The following is an 18,961-nucleotide window of genomic DNA, read 5'->3' on the forward strand; positions in this document are numbered from 1 at the left end:
CAAATCTCTGTGGCATGTGAATTTCACCTTGGCATATGAATCTCGCAATTTTTAAGTGCCTGTCTGGTAAGCACATTTCTTAAGGGACTTTAGATTGCTGTGGGTGCTGATCAAGATTCTCAACATTATTTCTTATTTATCCATGTTCACAACTTGGGACATTTTTTGTTTGTTGGACATTTATTTTGTTCTATATGATTTAGCGCAACTTATTGTATTTATATTGATTTGAGGGTGTGGTCACACTTGAAGTCGCTGCCTCACTAATCTTTTTGTCACCTTTAGCGCGGTTATCTCCTTTTTTCACTGCTTTGCACACCTGAGCCACCGACGCCTGGTGGTTCAAAGCCCAAGACGCACTAACCGCTGTAGTAGAGTGCGCCTTAAAAAGGGAAGGGAGGAACCCGACCCTTTATCGAATAAGCCTGCACAATCATCTGTCTGATCCATTTGGAAATGGTTGCCGCAGACACTGCTGTACCCTTCCGAGGCCCTCCGGAAGGACAAACAGACACTCCGAATTCCAGAAAGAATCCAAGGCGGAAAGGTAAACCTTGATCGCCCGGACCACGTCCAAGAAATGCAAGGCAAATTCCTTGTGATGCTTAGGCTTCGCACAAAGCGAAGACAATCCAATATCCTCATTTGAGGGGGAAGGCTGAAACCACCTTAGGAAGAAAAGATTGATTTGGACCACTTTATCCCTATGAACAACCAGATAGGGGGAGCGGCAAGACCGAGCCACCAACTCCGACATTCTGCGAGCAGATGTGATCACCACTAGAAAGACAACCTTCTGTGACAACACAGGCAGAGGAACCTCTCTGATGTTCTCACAGGGAGGTCGTTGTAAAACAGACAGAACCAGATTCAGGTCCCAGCGAGGTAAGGGAGCCTTCCTCGGGGGAGCCAGATGACGCACCCCCTGAATAAAGGTGCGAATCAAAGAATTATACGGCAAAGGGCGCTGAAAAAGAATGACCAAGGCCGATAATTGACCTTTGATCGTGGCTAGCCCCAGGCGCTGATCCACCTTAGTCTGTAGGAAGGCCAAAACCCTCACCACTGAAAAGGAGCGGGGGTGAAGACCTTGTGACTCACACCAGGCAAAATATGCCCTCCAGGTGCGATGAAATCTTCCCAGAGGAAGCTTTTCTAGCTTTTAGCAAGGTAGGAATGGCAGCCGACGGGGTACCACTGTCTCTCAAGACTTGGCTTTCAACAGCCAAGCCGTCAAAGCCAGCGACTGTAAAGCAGGATGGAAGATCAGTTTTTAAGAGAGGAGATCGTTTCTTAGTGGAAGCAGCCAGCGAGGCACCACTAACGCGTCCGAGGCGTCCGCCAGAGGATCGTGAGGTCGAACCACGAACCTCCACTTTTTTGTTGAGACGGGACAGGATGCGAACAGATCACACCTGTAATACACAATAACGGCCGGAAGGACTTGCCTTGTGTCATAATCGGTGACTGGAGCCACCACAAAAGATCCGATCTCACTTGGTGGTTTAGAGAAAACTTCCTGTCCAAAACTGAGGATGCTTGTCTCACCTTGCAAGGATCTCTGCCCCGTAGCAGAGTCAACATAGGAGCCAAAACCTTGGTGAACACCCTTGGAGCTGAAGCGAGACCGAAGGGTAACTCCACAAATTGGTAATGCTCCTCTGCAATTGTGAAACGGAGATACAGCTGATGACCCTAGTAAACAGGGATGTGCAGATATGCATCTTTTAGGTCGATGGAGGCCATGAACCTTGGATTTAGAGATGCCACCACTGACCGGATGGGCACGATGACCCTCTGGGCGAGAAGATCTTCAACCGCCCGTAGTAGATCCCGGAAATGATCGGAAGTCAGATGGAGATTTGATGGAAAGAATCTGTCTGCGGGGCAAGATCGGAACTCGATCTGGTACCGTGAACGAGCTCGGGAACCCACCTATCCTGGATGTCGGACAGCCAGGGCTCGAGAAAACAACGCAGATGTCCCTCCACCCTTGATACGGATGAGGGCGTCCCTTCAGGAAGGGGTGGACTGGGTTGCCTGTCCAGCTTGACCCGTTTTGGGCTTACCCGCACAAAATTTGTTGTGACCATCGGTGGCCTTGAAGGACTTACCCTTTTCTTGTGCCCCAAAGGCACGAAAGGACCCCCGGTTAGTCTTAAAGGAGGGACCCCGCTTAGGTTTCCCCTTCAAGACTTGAGGCAAGAGAGTACTCTTACCCCCAGTAAGCCCCTTGATCAGCTCATCCAGAGAGTCACCAAAAAGGCGATCCCCCGCATAAGGGATGTCAGACACTGTTTTCTTAGAAGCATGGTTGACGACCAGCTTTTCAGCCAAATAATGCGGCGGATTGCAATCCCGACCGCAGATAGACGTGCGACAAAAAGGAGCCTCGTTCAAAGCCACGTCACACAGGTACATCAAAGCCTGTGCCATTTGGTCCAACATGTCCAGCGCACCAGCAGAAACCGACTCTGCTACCAGAGTGCGCCTAAGCACCTTGGCCCATTCTGTGATAGTCTGCGAGACCATCACTGAGGCGAACACCGATTTCAGCAGGGAACCTGCCACCATATACATGTGGCAGGAAAGCGTTTCCACCCGTCTATCCGCCAGGTCGTTAAACACCAGGGAGTCTTCCACGGGCATCAGGGTGGATTTATTCAGTCTGGAAACAGTGTGGTCTACTTTAGGAACCACAGTCCAACGATCAACTGAATCCGCAAAGGGATAACGGTACTTAAATCTCTTAGGTACTACCAGCGTCTGCTTAATGTGAAGCCATTGGTCATTTACTGTTTCCTAAAACTCCTCAGGACAAGGAAAGTCTTGACCCGACTTCAGGGTCTTGCGGGTCCCGAAGGAAGCCCGCTTACCTGCCATGGGGGGCTCATCACCAAGATTTAAAGTCTCCTTAACGGAGCTAATAAGTGTGTCTACCACAGCGCGTTCACGTGCTGTCGCAGAGGATGAATCCCCCTCCTCCACATCCGACTGAGAAGACGGGGACCCCATAAGGGGGACATCGCCCGTGGCAACCAATTCAGGCTCCGAGTCAGAAGACAGAGGGCATAAACCATTTCTTTGTATTTCGGTCAGACACCAGCAGATCAACTTTTGACGCTAAAGTCGCAAGTGCAGCAGATAAAGAGGCTAAGCAAGTGGGGTCAGAAGTATCTGAACCACCAACTAGGTCTGTGGGTAATTTGCTATCCTGGGACTCCGTGTTTAGCGAAGTGCAAAAAAATGATACTGGCCCTTTAAAACGGCGGTTCCCGCGGACCATGAGGGGGATATTACAGCAAACTTTACATGTACCGCCATCCCCAGAGTGGGACCACTCAATCCCCCCTCCAAACCTGTTCCCAGGGAAAGAGGGGTAGTAGTACTCACCATACTGTGAACGTGAGCACCGATCAGACACGGGAGACCTCCCACCCTGGGTGGGGGTGCCGTCAGCCTGGAAGGATGCTAGCAACCCGAAGTTGAGACATCCCAGCGAAGATAGGAAAACTTTGCAGGCTCATCCCCTTTGCAAGGGGCACTGTCTTTTCATTATTATTATTATCGGCTTGCCGATTTGTTATGACTTTATTCTTCTAATCATGGATGCACTGCACTCTATTGCCTGTTTGCCACAGCCTTATAGACTGTGAATGTTCCTTCATCTGCTGACACATTTAGCATTGAGCACCTCCGTTCCTTGATTGCCATTTCTCCATTAGACTATGATATAGCTATATTTATCATTCTTTTTTCTACAAGAAATCCCAATGTGCAGTGTCTGTGCAGGGGTCTAATTGTCCGGTATTTTTTGATACCCAATGCACCAATGGCATTCAATAGCCCGCTGTAGCCTTTAGTGCATCAAAAGAATTTTTCTTAGAGGGAAATTTTTGTGGTGTTCAGCTTGCTCTTCCAGTCCGGCACAGGTGAGCCTGCACACATACTTTTATGTGGTGGGCATTTGGCGATGTGTACTGTATGGCTGAGGTCTTATGCCTCTGCCTGCTTAACACTCGCCCTTCCTGTGTCGGTGGTTTGTTGGTCCTTTGGTGTTTCTCCCTCAATCCGGACGGAGTTGTGCTGACCTCTGGCATCACTTCCGGAGCGCCAGTTGCGACACTTCCGCTCCGTCAGCTGCGAGGCGATGACTTCCGGGTCTCGCCAATCAGCGGGAGGAACCCATTGCGCGGTTTCCCGCCGCGCATGGGTACATAAAGAGGACGCCAAGGGTCATTGCCGGCGCCATTACCCTCCGCTCTCCTCTGAGGAAGGAGGCGGAAGGGTCTTTTTAAATGCGGACCGCATTTTCTGAATCCGTATATTAGAGCAGAGTGGTGTGCCATTCCATGGGAAATCCAGCATACCTTGGACCTAGGATGCAATCACAGGGGATTTTTTCTCTAAGTACCTTTGCAATATTGATCCTGTGCTGTACCTGTGGGCATAACCTTTAGGCTGTATGGTTGGGGGGTGGGTTTGGTTATTTTTCCTCCCCCCGATTTTGGGTTTGGTTATTTTTCCTCCCCCCGATTTTTTCTATTTGTTGAATCATTAATGGCCACGTTTTTACCATCTACTATACGTATATATATTTTTCTTTGTTTTAAGGCACCGCACTTTAGGGGGTCCCTATAGATCTGTACCCCTTGACCCTACTGGAAGTACAGGCTCTCCTACTACATTGGTGCTTGGATTAGCCTTTCGGCTCTCCCCCCCCCCTCCCCCTCTTCTCTCTGTTACCAGTCAACCCAAGACACTTGGACTCTGAAGACATGAATGTAATGAGCTAGAATAGGAGGACTCGGTGGGTAATGGCTCATGTGTCAGTATGTGGAGTGTTCATGTCTTTGGCTACTGTTTGTCAAGCAAGTGATGGAGTACATTTATATATGTTTTTTCTTTTTCTTTGCGTGTTTGTTTTTGATTTTTCAGAAAGGGGATCACAAACTTGTATATATCCCTGATGAAGATTTGAACTCAAAAGTTCACCAACTATTTCAAAACCCGTTGGATTCAATACTTTCCCTCCCTTGGGGGTCACACCCCAGGGCGGGATTCGCGTATCCCCATTCCTTCTTCTTTGGTGCAATATTGCATATTACTTTTGGTCCTATTTGCCCATGACCAACTTTGGTTCCTTCCGTTTTTGGCCATGGGAGTAGGATGAAGTCATGTGAATTGTTCAAGTTTGGCATATTTGTCACTTTTTAATCAGAATTGTATCAATAAATATTTATATATATTTTTTATATACATTGTTGTTTTGCACTTTTTTTAATTTTCTCCATTGCTTTAAAAATCCCTCCCCTGAAGAGGAGAACACCACACTAGTGTTATATTTTTCACTGTCTTTGCGAGGCCTGGACGTACCAAAAGCCTGCAACGCTCGATGGCAGACTGGGACTCCATAAGGCTCTATATTAACCAATCCGAGGCCCAGTTCTGCTGACGCTTGTAGTCCTCCAAATTCTGACTAACTAGCGTAGGTGAGAAAAAACAAAGCTATTTTTTAAAAGAAAAAACACTTTTCAGAAATAAAACAAGAAAAAAACTGAGACACTAGGTCCCAGCAGGAAAGACCTAGCCCTACTCCTGGCGCTAAGCAGCAAAGAACTGAATTAGAGTGATACTGGCTGGAGTAGATAGGCCAGAGGGACGGCCCCCTGTGGGTGTGTCTATATGCTAATGTTTGTTTTAACAAAATGACTGCCTAGCTTGCTCCTGCGGAGAAGGCCAATACCCAATTGCGAAGACTGTATGAATGGGGGGTGACTGTCAGAGGCCGCAAGAGAAAATGGGATTTTTTACTTACCGCAAAATCGGTTTCTCTGAGACCACCAACGGACGTAGCTGCTGCTTTAAATCATAGAAGGATGGCCTCACCGTTGCATATTCAGCTTAGTTGCAAGCAGTGAATAATAACCAAAACCCAACTCTTCAGAGAAAAGAGGGGTGGGAGCTACGTCCATAGGTGGTATGAGATGTAGTGGTGTGGAGACCAAGAGAGGGCTACTTATTGCTTGCAAGCAAGCTAAGTAGCCTACTTACATCCGGGGCTCGGCAGATAATCTCCTGTCGGCCCAGTGTGAACAGAGAGCCACCGCAACCAGGGAGTGCTAGAGAAAACCAATTAAAAAGGAAACAAATAGTTGCGACCTAAGGAGGTTGCAAAAAGGGATGCTCAGATCTGATCAATCTCAAGTAAAAAAATATATTTTATTGATAATAACAAAATGATGACCTATTGGTGCACTTCCCAGTCATGGGATAGTGACACGCACTAGAGGACCAGACACAGTAAAACTACATAAATGACAGCATAAAAACAACACAAAGACAAACACACACACGCCTCATGCCAAACCACATGTAGGGAATTGCTTGGGCACACATTCAGCGGGTGGCAGTATGCGGCCCTAACAGACCTTGGGTTACCGCCGCAGACGCTGAGATAGTGCCGGCATGCCACAGATTGCTGTTTGTATAGAAATGTAAATGAATCAAATAAGACCCGCCATACAAAGTGCTAAGACATTGGTATCTATATATTACAGAGCAGTGGTGATTCACATGACTTTCTGCGATTTCACCCAATATGAGTCAGGGAGTCTATCTCAGCGTCTGCGGCGGTAACCCAAGGCCTGTTAGGGCCGCATACTGCCACCCGCTGAATGTGTGCCCAAGCAATTCCCTACATGTGGTTTGGCATGAGGCGTGTGTGTGTTTGTCTTTGTGTTGTTTTTATGCTGTCATTTATGTAGTTTTACTGTGTCTGGTCCTCTAGTGTGTGTCACTATCCCATGACAAGGAAGTGCACCAATAGGTCATCATTTTGTTATTGTCATTAAAATATATTTTTTTACTTGAGATTGATCAGATCTGAGCATCCCTTTTTGCAACCTCCTTAGGTCATAACTCTTTGTTTCCTTTTTAATTGGTTTTCTCTACGCCCATAGGTGGACTCAGAGAAATGTATTTTACGGTAAGTAAAAAATCCCATTTTCTTTCATCCACCAACGGATGTAGCTGCTGCTTTAAATCATAGACGGATGGGATGTCCAAAAGCAGTAACCACTGAGGGGTGGGGAAAGGACAAACTTAAAAGAATGCAATTTCCACGGCTAACATAGCCAACTATATAACATGGAGCCCAACAAGCAGCAACTGGGGCTCAATTGTAGCAAAACCATAAAGGAGAAGGAAAAGTAGACTGCTCCTTAAATGGCGGCCTGCAAAGACTTGTGGCCAAAGGACACATTTGAGAATGCCAACACATCCACTCTGTAAAACTTGGTGAACGTATGTCTAGACGACCAAGTGGCCGCCTTGCAAACCTGCATCACTGACACCTGATGGCGGAAAGCCCAAGAGGCACTCAACGCCCACGTAGAGTGAGCCGTGACAGGGAAAGGAGGAACCTTGCCCTTAAGAGAATACGCCTTCACCACCATCTGTCTGATCCATTGAGAGATGGTCGCCGCAGACGCAGCCTGACCCTTACGGGGTCCATCCGTATTCTCAAACAGAGAGTCCAACTTACGAAAGGACTTAGTCTCCAGATACACCCGTATCGCCCGAACCACATCCAACCAATGCAAGGCAATTTCCTTAGGATGTGAAGGTTTCGGACAGCGTGACAGAAGCACTAGGTCTTCGTTCAGATGGAAGTCTGAAACCACTTTAGGAAGAAACGACAGATTAGGCTGTAACACTACCTGTGTATTACCAGATAAGGAAAACAGCAAGATAACGCCGCTAGTTCAGAAACCCTGCGCGCAGAGGTGATAGCCCCAAAAAGGCAACTTTCTGCGACAAGGCGAGCAAGAAAATGTGTCTTATGTTCTCAAAAGGAGATTTCTGAAGAACCAATAGAACCAAATTAAGGTCCCAAGGAGGTAATTGAGACCTCCTAGGAGGGAGCCAAATGGCGAACCCCCTGAAGAAACGTACGAATCAAAGAGTGCATAGCCAAAGGACGTTTGAAGTACACAGCAAAGGCTGAGATCTGACACTTAAGAGTGCCCAACTCTAAACGTTGGTCAACCCCTTTCTGTAAAAAGGTCAGAAACCTGCCGATAGCAAAGGATTTAGGATGCAGCTTTAGCGATTCGCACCAAGCAATGTACCCTTTCCATGTACGATGATAAATCTTCCGAGAAGTGGACTTCCTAGCCTTGAGTAAGGTAGGGATCACAGAATCGGACAGACCCCTGTCCTTTAACACCTTGCTCTCAACAGCCAAGCCATTAAAGCCAGCGACTGTAAAGCAGGATGGAAGATCGGACCGTGAGATAGAAGATCTTCCCGCAGAGGAAGTGTCCACGGACCTGCGACCTTCAGCCAAATCACGTCGGCGTACCAGGATCTCCGGGGCCAATCGGGAGCCACCATAATTATCGGAATCCCCTCCAACTCGACCCTGCATAGCAGGCGAGAGCAAAGTTTCAGCAGAGGAAGCGCATAAATTAGCCCGTACTGGCTCCAAGGAGCCACCAGGGCATACACTGCGTCGGCCAGAGGATCTTTGGACCGAGCCGCAAACTTTGACATTTCCCTGTTTTGTCTGGAGGCAAACAGGTCCACATCCGGGGTCCCCACCGGAGACACAGCTGGTGGAACACCTGTGGATGCAGGAACCACTCTCCCTGATCCAGGGTTTGACGACTCAGGTATTACGCCTGCCAATTGTCTACGCCAGGAATATACAAGGCAGATAGGGCTGGGACGTAGCAGGATCTCCGCTATCTCCAGAGCAGCAAGGGCACTCCTGGTGCCCCTTTGATGATTGACATATGCCACGGCGGTGACATTGTCAGACTGGACTTGGACAGAACACCCCTTGAGATTGTCCGTCCAGTGGAACAGGCTCAACTTGATTGCTTCCTAAGACCAGGCAGCTAAAACTGAAGATGCAACGGTGAGGCCAGGGGTAATAACCCAGGGACCCCTTCCCCCCTGGGTGTGTCAAAGCCTTTGGCTCTACCTGATCACTCCTAGTGGGAGGGGCTTATTACCCATCCGTCTATGATTTAAAGCAGCAGCTACATTAGTCGGTGGGCGAAAGAGAAAAAGGACATCAATTTTATTTGGGTACAGCATCGCACGACCACGCAATTGTCCATTAAAGTAACGCAGTACCGAATCGCAGAATATGGCCTGGTCTTTAAGGGGGAAAATCTTCCGGTCCAGAAGTTAATATACAAAACCTACAAATTGTCACACAGTGCCAACTGTTAAAGACCACATTGTTTCTGAGGGTATTTAAAATATGCTAAACATTGAGGGTCATAAATCTCATAAGGCAATGCTCCAAATCACACGTCAGAAAATGTATCTGTCAGATGATGTAATAGCACTGGAAACCTTGTGTATTTAAGGAAGACATCTAGGGTGCAGAATACTAAGCAATACCATCAGTGCTGAACTAACTACAAGGCACTGAAAGCAGATGAATCGTGAAGAAAAAAAGAAAAAAAAAAAAAAAAAAACACGCAAGAGACTTTGCTTTTTGACTCCAACTGCTAGACTGGCAGGTTTTTTCAGCTAGTCCGGCAGTTGGCATACATTTCAAGCTTCCTAAAAAATTCCTCCAGTGCAGCTGTCTGAACCTGGTGAAATCTCAAAGCTTCACAAACTAAAATGTTTTTAACATTACAGGCAAAAAGAAAAAAAAAGGTAGTAGGCTACCTTTACTTTGTCATTTAAGTACCAATAAGATTGCTGCTCTAATTTTGACGCACACAAACAACACGCAGAAAAAAAGCAACACAGCACAAAACAGATTTTCTGGTTTTATCCAAGAAAAACTCCAACTATAAAATATTTACACAAAAACATGAGGTTCTGCCACAGTCCTGCACATTTTACCTCCTTCGCCACTTTTGACTGCTACTTTTCCCTTTCCATCTGTCTGCAGCATCAGCTTATGGCCTGTTTCACAGAAGCTTCAGCTTGTCTGAGAGCAATATGAACTGCAAGCTTTTACGAAACTTTTGCAAAGCTTTTGTCAAGTTTCAAGCCGCTTTCTTGAAGCCTTTAAAGCGTCCGTCAGCTCATACTTAGAAATTTTAAAAACAGATCCTAATCGTAGTGCCCATTTTTACATAAAACCAGCTGCTAGAAGGCTTTTAACAAGCTTCAAATAGTACTGAAGCCTGCTAGCAGCTTGTTTAAAGTGGCAATCAGCAATCAACATTTTCAAACTGGAGCTGAATGATGCTATAAAAGCTTAAAAAATAAGCCTGCTGAAAAATCTGCAAAATGCTTGGTTAAAGCTTGCTATTCACACTGCTCCTATACAAGCTAAAGCCTGTGCGAAACAGCCCTGGGGAAAATCTGAAGGCAGCAACTTGCTTCCATGCCACAGAAGGAATTGTGTCTTATCAAAGACACCATACTAGAAATTGACTAGGCTGGCCTCTCAGGTACAACAGCTCCCCCAACGTGGCATTCAAAAAACAGAGGAAATCATCATGTTAAAGTAAGCCTCCAACAATTACATAAAGCGAAACACCCACTTGCATCTCCCAACAGTGGCAAATTTCTGCAAGGTACCTGGACACAGTAACCAGGTTAAAGTGAAGTACCCTAAACATAAAGAAGCACTTTTTTTGGTCCAGGCAAAAATTATATGAGTTTTCCAATAATCTTCATAGAATGTTGACAAATATATTGAGGAAAAGTACTCCTAATTACACTCTTACTAATCACTCATCCTGATGGCCCACGCACAGATAGCCTGAACCATTAGACATTATTATATTTGTCTCGATCCACCTAAGCTCATCCAAGCTGAACTTCCTTCCCTGAACACAGACATTGCTATCAAGGAACTAATATGAAAAACATATCCTTTTACATGGGCGGAAAAAAAAAGTTCACATGGACTCCCTACTTTAACCTTAAGCTATTTCTCCCTACTTTATTACAACACATGCAAACGCTCTAGAGCGCTTTACTTAAGGGGAAACTGCCTCACTCCTACATAATCCCCAAGCCGAAGAACCTGATCGACTAGCGAATTACTCGCTTACTGCATTACTGAATACTTATCTCTCAAAGATTCTGGTCCATAGATTGGCACTAAAAACATCTTATTAAGCAAGACCAGTTAGTGTCTGATCTTTTCCAACAAGCAGGGGCAATACAAGGACCATCAATCTCACTGATGAAGCAAACAAAGCTTGCACCCCCGACAACTTTTGGTCAAAGGCCACTGATCCCAAAGTTTAGGTCAAACTGCCAAAGGTTCCCCCATCTAGTACCTATTTAGGAGAGCAACATACATTTCCCTCATTTAAACTACACTTGGTGAATTTACCAGTCCATTTAACTTCAATCACTACCAATATGAAACGCATTAGCAAATTTCGACTCTCCTGGGTGGGCAAAATTATGACATTTAAAATGCAAATACTCCCTAATATTTTTAATTAATTTTGTTTCCGCATAAATTCTTCTCCCAACATAACGCTTTGATAAGGTCCTATCTCGGGCAAGGTAAAAAGCCTAGAGTTGCACTGTCTTTTCTGGCTAGACCTAGGGCATAGAATGGCATGAGCCTCCTTAATCTTCAAGATTTTAGGGCTACCCTTTTAGACCAGTTTAAGTGCAGATTTTCACTTTCAAGCAGCAAATTATGGATATTTATTTATGAGGCTGTTACCCTGGGTCATGAACTTCCTGCCTTAACCCTGGCTTCTCTATTGCCCCCCCCCCCCCCCCCATCAGCTCAAACTGAGTTACCACACTATTATAGATACATTAGAAGCTTGGCAGATAATGTTGAGTATGGTAAAGCCCATAGAACACCCACAGTGTTAAAATTCAAGGCCTACAAACTGGTCATCCCACCCCACCCTACTGAGAAGGATTGGATAGATAGGAGCTTTAAATTTTGAATACCTACTAGATACCATTTCCCTGAACAATAGTTCTAGGAAATACCAAAATCAACATTTCCACTTGAATACATTGAGCAATAAAAATATAAAAAACACTCAGTCTATTTGCTATCTAACAAATAAATTGAATTGGATTTCCTTTTTTATACTTTATTGCTCTCCCAATCCATGGGTGCCAAAACTAGTGCTATGTAAAAGTGGGAAGCTGAGCTATCATTATCCTTCACCCCTGCTCAAAGAGGAAAAAAAAAAAAAAACTTCTGGAACTCTGTTTTCACCTTGCTTTCTTCTCTAATGGCAAATACAACTCCTTTTACCACTGACAGGGCGTTTCTTAATCTAGGATTGGAAATTTATCCACCTATCCACAGGGTGGTTGTCGCATATGTGTTATTTGCAGCAAGACTTAAAATTACTAGTCACTGGATATCTTCTGTGGCCTCTAAACTAAGTGCGACTAAATACCCAGTGCAGATATGAACAGATGCTAGCCTATAAAGAACTTAAAGCATATCCTTTTTTTAAACTTTGGCAGATATGGTTATCCCCTCCTAAAGCTTCCAAAACTGTGCAATAGTGTTGAAACTCTACCCTCACCTTTTACCTATAACACTACTTTTTTTTAAGTGACTGCTTCAATTTTTTGAAACTTATTAAACTGATACAACTATATTCCCTCCCCTTCTGTTTGTTTACCCTTTCTATGAAAAATAGTCTCTACAAGGTATTGATACAACATTTTTTTTTTGTTTTTGTTCTGTTTCTTGTAATACATAACCAAACCTGGTCACAGTTTTATCCCATTTGGCGTGGTAGGTAATTTTACGGTTGTAATTTACAGATTACTTATATTCTCTTTCATCTTTTTTTTTTTTTTTTTTTTAAATCAGGTAACATTTTATTAGGCTGTCACATCCAAATACATTTGAACAATACAGTCCTATTAGTACAAGTTCCACCAATCAATACAAAGCATTTCAGAAAGACATTTAACTTACAAATACACTGGAGTCCCCCCCCCCACCATTTATGAACCCCCGACAGTGTCACATACAGCCTTAAACGTCAGATCTCTAAAAATATAAAAAATGCGATCTTGTTAGAGAGAACCCCCTTTTCTGTCATGGGTATAAATCAGAAGAATATTCCTCTTATTCACGTGTCAAAGGAGCATTCTGTCCATAATTAGGTCAGTTGGGGCTAATCCTGCAGTAGCCAACCAACCCCCCATACCTTTTCAAACTTGAGAAGTGCCCATTTGTTCAAGCCATATCTGGGGCGTAGGGGGAAACCGTGAGATACAATGTAGAAGTATATGCCTAAGAGCCTAGAACAACGCCCTAGCTGCTGCTTCTCCTAAAAATGTATCCTGAATAGCAGCATCAAGTATACCCAACATGCAATGTTTAGGTTCCATAGGAATGGCAATTTGCAGTGCACTACTTATCATGGCCACCACCATACTCCAATATCTATGAAGCTTTGGGCATCTCCAGATTAAGTGCATGAGGTCACCCACATCCCTTTCACACCTATTATAGAGAGGATCTGGGCATAACCCCATAGAGTGAAGCTTAAGCGGGGTTCAGTGTGTTATATAGAACAATACAACAAATATATAGAGTTGGGATAGTGTGTGATACATTCAGTAAGCATATTCGGATCATTTCTAGAGCCTCTTCCCACTGCTCCCCTGGTAGGTCCCAAACGTCCTTCTCCCAACTCTCACAGGCTGAGCTAGGAAACAAAATACTCCCAAGCTAGGCATAACAGTAGGGAAAAAAAAGCTTTTAGTTGAGCTACATTGTTGCATGAAATTTAAAACCCAGGGGTGGAAATTCCAATGCCTCCATAGAGCTCTGGGCCTTGACAGCATGTTGCAGTTGTACATACAAAAATAGCATATTCGAGAGGATGCAAAATCTGGACTGCAATTGAGCAAATGACAGCAATGCAACGTTTTCAAAGGTGTGTTAAATATGCGTCACACCTACAGCACACCACCTAGTAGCATGCTGTAGCTTGAGGAGTTCAGAGTAGGTAGGATTGTCCCAATTAGGGCTATAGCTAATGTATCCTGTGGCCTCTTGCATCTTTGATGTTTTTTCTATACAAATGCTTATTGCATTCTTAAATATTGTATGTCTTTGTTTTAAATATGGTTAAAGAAGGAAAAAAAAAAAAAAACAGCCCTGCTTCGCTAGGTCCAAATATTCATGCTGAAGGCCAACTAGCCTAGGCACTATATTACCCCTACACCACACCCTAAATAAAGCTAACTCTCTCCTCATAACCCACCACCCCCCAATCCCAGAGAACTTCATAAAATCGCTTCTTCCTGGAATGGATTTACACAATTTAAAAGGACTACAGCCGTGGAGAAAAGTTTTTAAAATGACACAAATTTAAAAAATTTCAGAGTCTGCTGCTTCAGTGCTTTTAAATTTTTTTGTCAGAGGTTACTATGGTATACTGAAGTAAATTTACAAAGCATTTTATAAGTGTCAGAGGTTTTTAATCATAATTACATTAAGTTTATGCAACGATTCAAAATCTGCAGGGTTGACCCTTCTTTTTCAGGACCTCTGCAATTTGCCCTGGCATGCTGTCAATCAACTTCTGGGCCACATCCTGACTGATGGCAGCCCATTCTTGCAAAATCAATGCTTGGAGTTTGTCAAAATTTGTGGGGGTTTTTTTGGTTCACCCGCCGCTTGAGGATTGACCACAAGTTTTTAATGGGATTAAGGTCTGGGGAGTTTCCTGGCCATGGACCCAAAATTTCGAAGTTTGGTTTGCCAAACCACTTAGTTATCACTTTTGCCTTATGACAAGGTGCTCCATCATGCTGGAAAAGGCATTGTTCATCACCAAACTCGTCTTGGATGGTTGGGAGAAGTTGCTCTCGGAGGATGTTTTTGTACCTTTTTTTTATTCATGGCTGTGTTTTTATGCTAAATTGTGAGTGAGTCCACTCCCCTGGCTGGGAAGCAACCCCACACATGAATGGTCTCAGGATGCTTAAGTATTGGCATGACACAGGACTGATGGTAGCACTCCTTTTCTTCTTCCCACAAGGTTTTTTTCCAGATGCCCCAAACAATCGGAAAGGGGATTCATTGGGGAAAATGACTTTACCCCAGTTCTCAGCAATCCAATCCCTGTACCCTTTGCAGAATATCAGTCTATCCCTGATGTTTTTCCTAGATAGAAATGGCTTCTTCTTGATAGCAGGTCATCCTCCAAAATTCTTCGCCTCACTGTGCATGCAGATGCACTCACACCTGCCTGCTGCCATTCCTGAGCAAGCTCTGCACTGGTGGTGCCCCAATCCTAACTCAAATCCCAACCCAAACTGTAGGAGATGGTCCTGACACTTGCTGGACTTTCTTGTGCATCCTGAAGCCTTCTTCACAAATGCAGTGGAATTGTTTTTTTATGGGTTTAAGTCCATTTTCATGGCAAAGAGGGACTTTGCAATTAATTGCAATTCATCGGATTACTCTTCATAACATTATGGAGTATATGCAAAAGCCATCATTAAAGAGGTTGTAAACTTTTTTTTTTTTTTTCCAACCTGCAAGAGAAAGACATAATGAAATGCAATACTTACCTCAGAACGAGCCCCCGCCGTGCTGCTCACTCACCTCTATGACAGGCGACATGTCCAGTCGCCCGTCTTCCGGGATCGCGGCATCCAGCCATCTGATTGGCCGGAGCCGCGGTGACGTCACTCCCACGCACGCGCGCGAGAGCCGACAGTCACGACACGGGACTCTGAAGGAACGGCGCACACACACACACACAATTATTTACTCTCAGACAAATACAATCTTTTATTGCAGACTTCTCCTTATAAACACGCTTGTTCAGAGTAGTTTGGCTTTTATGCTGATCAAATGGCTGTATTTTCCTACGTCACTCATTGCATTCACATTGTGGACATTACTGAACCTAGAGACAGCCAGAAAATTTTGCATTTTCTGAAATGGACAACTAAAGCCTGTATATTTCTTAGTACATTTTTCCTGCAAGACCATTCATTGTGATGTATGGATTTAAGGCCACAGCCTAGCCTACACATCAAACATCAGAAATCTCAAACCCTACACAACAAAGCTAATATATCAAAGGCATACCATCTGGTAGAAGTTTGCAGGATAAAGCATCATCCAGGTCTCTGGCAGTGGCTGGATCGATGGTGAATATGCACTCCTTTCTAAAAGAAGGAAAAGATGAAAATATATGGCATTTAATCATTGCATATATTAAAGACAGGAATCATTTTAAATTCATAAGCTTAACAAAACTGCACTAATACTTTAAAGCCCTCTACTAAAAGGAAAAAAGCGCCATTTGCCCAAAATCGACCAAACAATTAAATTTTCTATAATTCACCACATGACCCATACCCCATCAAAACTCCAAGCCTTACAAAAGAGGAAAAGCCTTAAAAAAAGACAGTGATTGTCGCTAATGGCTATAGTAGTCACTTGCAATAATTGGAAGCAAATCTGTGTGGGCTGGTTGTACCTGGTGTCATGGTTTCCAGGTGTGCCTGCTGAAGGGGAAGTCTCCCCACTGGCTCCTGTGAGAGGCTTCTCATAGGGCAGTGGAGGAAGCCCAATCAGGGGACACATTCAGGCTTGTAACTACACCAGAAGGCAGATTATGCTGCAAAGGATTCTGGGAGTGGATATAAGTTTGGGGGAAGGGCGTGACCCAGCGTCTTTGGCGGGAGCAGAGTCCCAGGAGAGAGAGAACGGCTGTCTCATCTTCTGTCTGAGGAAGAGGATGTCTCGGGGTGTCGCTCGAGAATCCAGAGAGTGCTGAGTTGAGCTGAGGGGATCCGGTGTGAGGAGAACCAGCGGAGAGCAAGAGGGGTTCAGTTCCAGGAAAGCCTACACAGGTCATGAGTACCGAGGATTGCCCTTGGGGGTCTGCCTGGAGAGTTAGAGGAGACCACCCAGGAGGAGGTTCTGGGATCCAGTGCCAGCTAGCTGTAAAGGGGGTACCTAGGTTGAGGACCCTGAAGTAGCAAAGGGGGTACATAGTCAGTGGACCCTGAAGAGCTAAAGTGTAAAGGGGGCACCTGTGGTTTGGGCCCTGAATTGTGCAGAGTGCCAGTTGAGAGTTGCAGCTTTACAGTAATTCACAGTGGGCAACCTCAAGCCAGTGTGAGGGTGGTCAGTGACTTTGCAGTGCAGCAGTGTCAGTAGTTCTTATGCTTCACAGTCTTGAGTCTTCTAGACTTAGAGTCGAGGATTAAGAACTTCAGTCAAGATACAGTGTGTTCTAAGCATCAGTGAGCGCAGGCTAGTGTTGGCTGGCGTCAGGGCAGCGTTAGACATTTTCTGGATAAAGTCCTGAATTGTATTTAGTTAAGCCTAAAGGAGTATCCCACTCATTTCCTTCTCCCATCCCCTTTATCTACAATAAAACCACAAAAACCAAGATGCCGGAGTTGTCAATGTCTCACACCCAGGGTTGCAGCTCACATGGGCTGGAGAGGTAACCGGTAACAATGGCAGACCCACATGAGGCCCAATGCCTGGAAAACCTGCTACACAAATATAAATGCACAAACTCCAAGAATGATTATGGCTCAATTACCTAAAACCCTACTCATTTAGTGGGGTGTGTTTTTGAGATAGAAAATCAAAAACATACATGGAAAGACAATATAAAACCATGAGAATGATCAACTATAGATGCACTTTAGGCTCCATGTACACGGGACGCTGGAAATGGCCGTTTAGGAGCAGTTGGGCGTTTTTTTCACAAGTCCCTGAACGCAGCTCCATGTTATCTTATCTGTCCATGTACACATGGTAGTTTACAGTCATTTGCAGGCAGTTGCGTTCAGGGACTTTTTTTAGAACGCAATTATATTGCGTTCGAACGTGTGTTTCCCGACGTTTCAAACGCAGAAACGCTGCCGAACGTGACTAAACGTGACTGAACGTGATGAACCTACGTTCAGCCACGTTATACGTTTTTTTTCTTCCATTCAAAATCAATGGTTCCCTATGGGAGCCTATTGATTTGAATGGAAGTCGCACCGCAAGTCGGATCCGACTTGCGGCACGACCTGCACTGTGAGAATCTTGAGGGGGAACTCCACGCCAAAAATGGGAAAAAAAACTGCGTGGGGTTCCCCCCCAGGTTCCAAACCAGGCCCTTCGGGTCCAGAATGGAATTTGAGGGTAGCCCCACGCCGAAAAAACGGCGTGGGGTCCCCCCCAAAATCCATACCAGACCCTTATCCGAGCATGCAGCCCGGCAGGCCAGGAAAGGGGAGGGGACGAGCGAGCGGCCCCACCCCCCCTGGACCACACCAGGCCACATGCCCTCAACATGGGGGGGTGTTGGTGCTTTGGGGCAGGGGGAGCTCTGCACCCCCCACCTCAAAGCACCCTGCCCCCATGTTGATGAGGACAAGGGCCTCATCCCCACAACCCTGGCCGGTGGTTGTGGGGGTCTGCGGGCAGGGGGCTGATCGGAATCTGGAAGCCCCCTTTAACAAGGGGGCCCCCCAGATCCCGGACCCCCTCCCTGTGTGAATGGGTATTGGGGTACACTGTACCCCTACCCATTCACCCCATAAAAGATAGTGTATGTAAATAATGACAGGAGACGTTTTGGAAAGTTTATTAAAAATCTTCATCCGGCTCTTCTCCTCTCTGGGGGTCTTCTGCTCTTTTGCTGTCCGCCCTTCTGCTGTCCTCTCTTCTTGTCTTCTCCTCTCCGGGGGTCTTCTGCTGTCTTCTCTCCGTGGGGTCTTCTGCTCTTTTGCTGTCCGCCCTTCTGCTGTCCTCTCCTCTCCGGGGGTCTTCTGCTGTCTTCTCTCGTGGGGTCTTCTGCTCTTTTGCTGTCCGCCCTTCTGATGTCCTCTCTTCTTGTCTTCTCCTCTCCGGTCTTCTGCTCTTGTGCTGTCGGCTGTCGGCTGTCGGCTCTCCTTCTTCCTCCGGTCCTCCTCCGACGACGTCTCCAGCGATTATGCCGGCCTCTGGTCTCTGCAGCTTATTATATAGCCATTAGGGGCGTGGCCG

General features: G+C 45.5%; 1 protein-coding gene across 1 annotated transcript in view; it reads right to left on the bottom strand.

The window, feature by feature from the left end:
- Positions 1 to 18,961, bottom strand: part of DIS3L2 (DIS3 like 3'-5' exoribonuclease 2) — a 1,275,365-nt gene that overhangs the window by 455,845 nt on the left and 800,559 nt on the right. Inside the window, exon 12 of the mRNA XM_082248603.1 lies at positions 16,049 to 16,128. Within this exon, the coding sequence (XP_082104729.1) occupies positions 16,049 to 16,128 (80 nt within the window). The remainder of the gene's footprint in view (positions 1 to 16,048; positions 16,129 to 18,961) is intronic.

Source organism: Pelophylax lessonae, assembly GCF_965119305.1.
Source record: "Pelophylax lessonae genome assembly, chromosome: 3".
NCBI classification, from domain to species: Eukaryota; Metazoa; Chordata; class Amphibia; order Anura; family Ranidae; genus Pelophylax; species Pelophylax lessonae.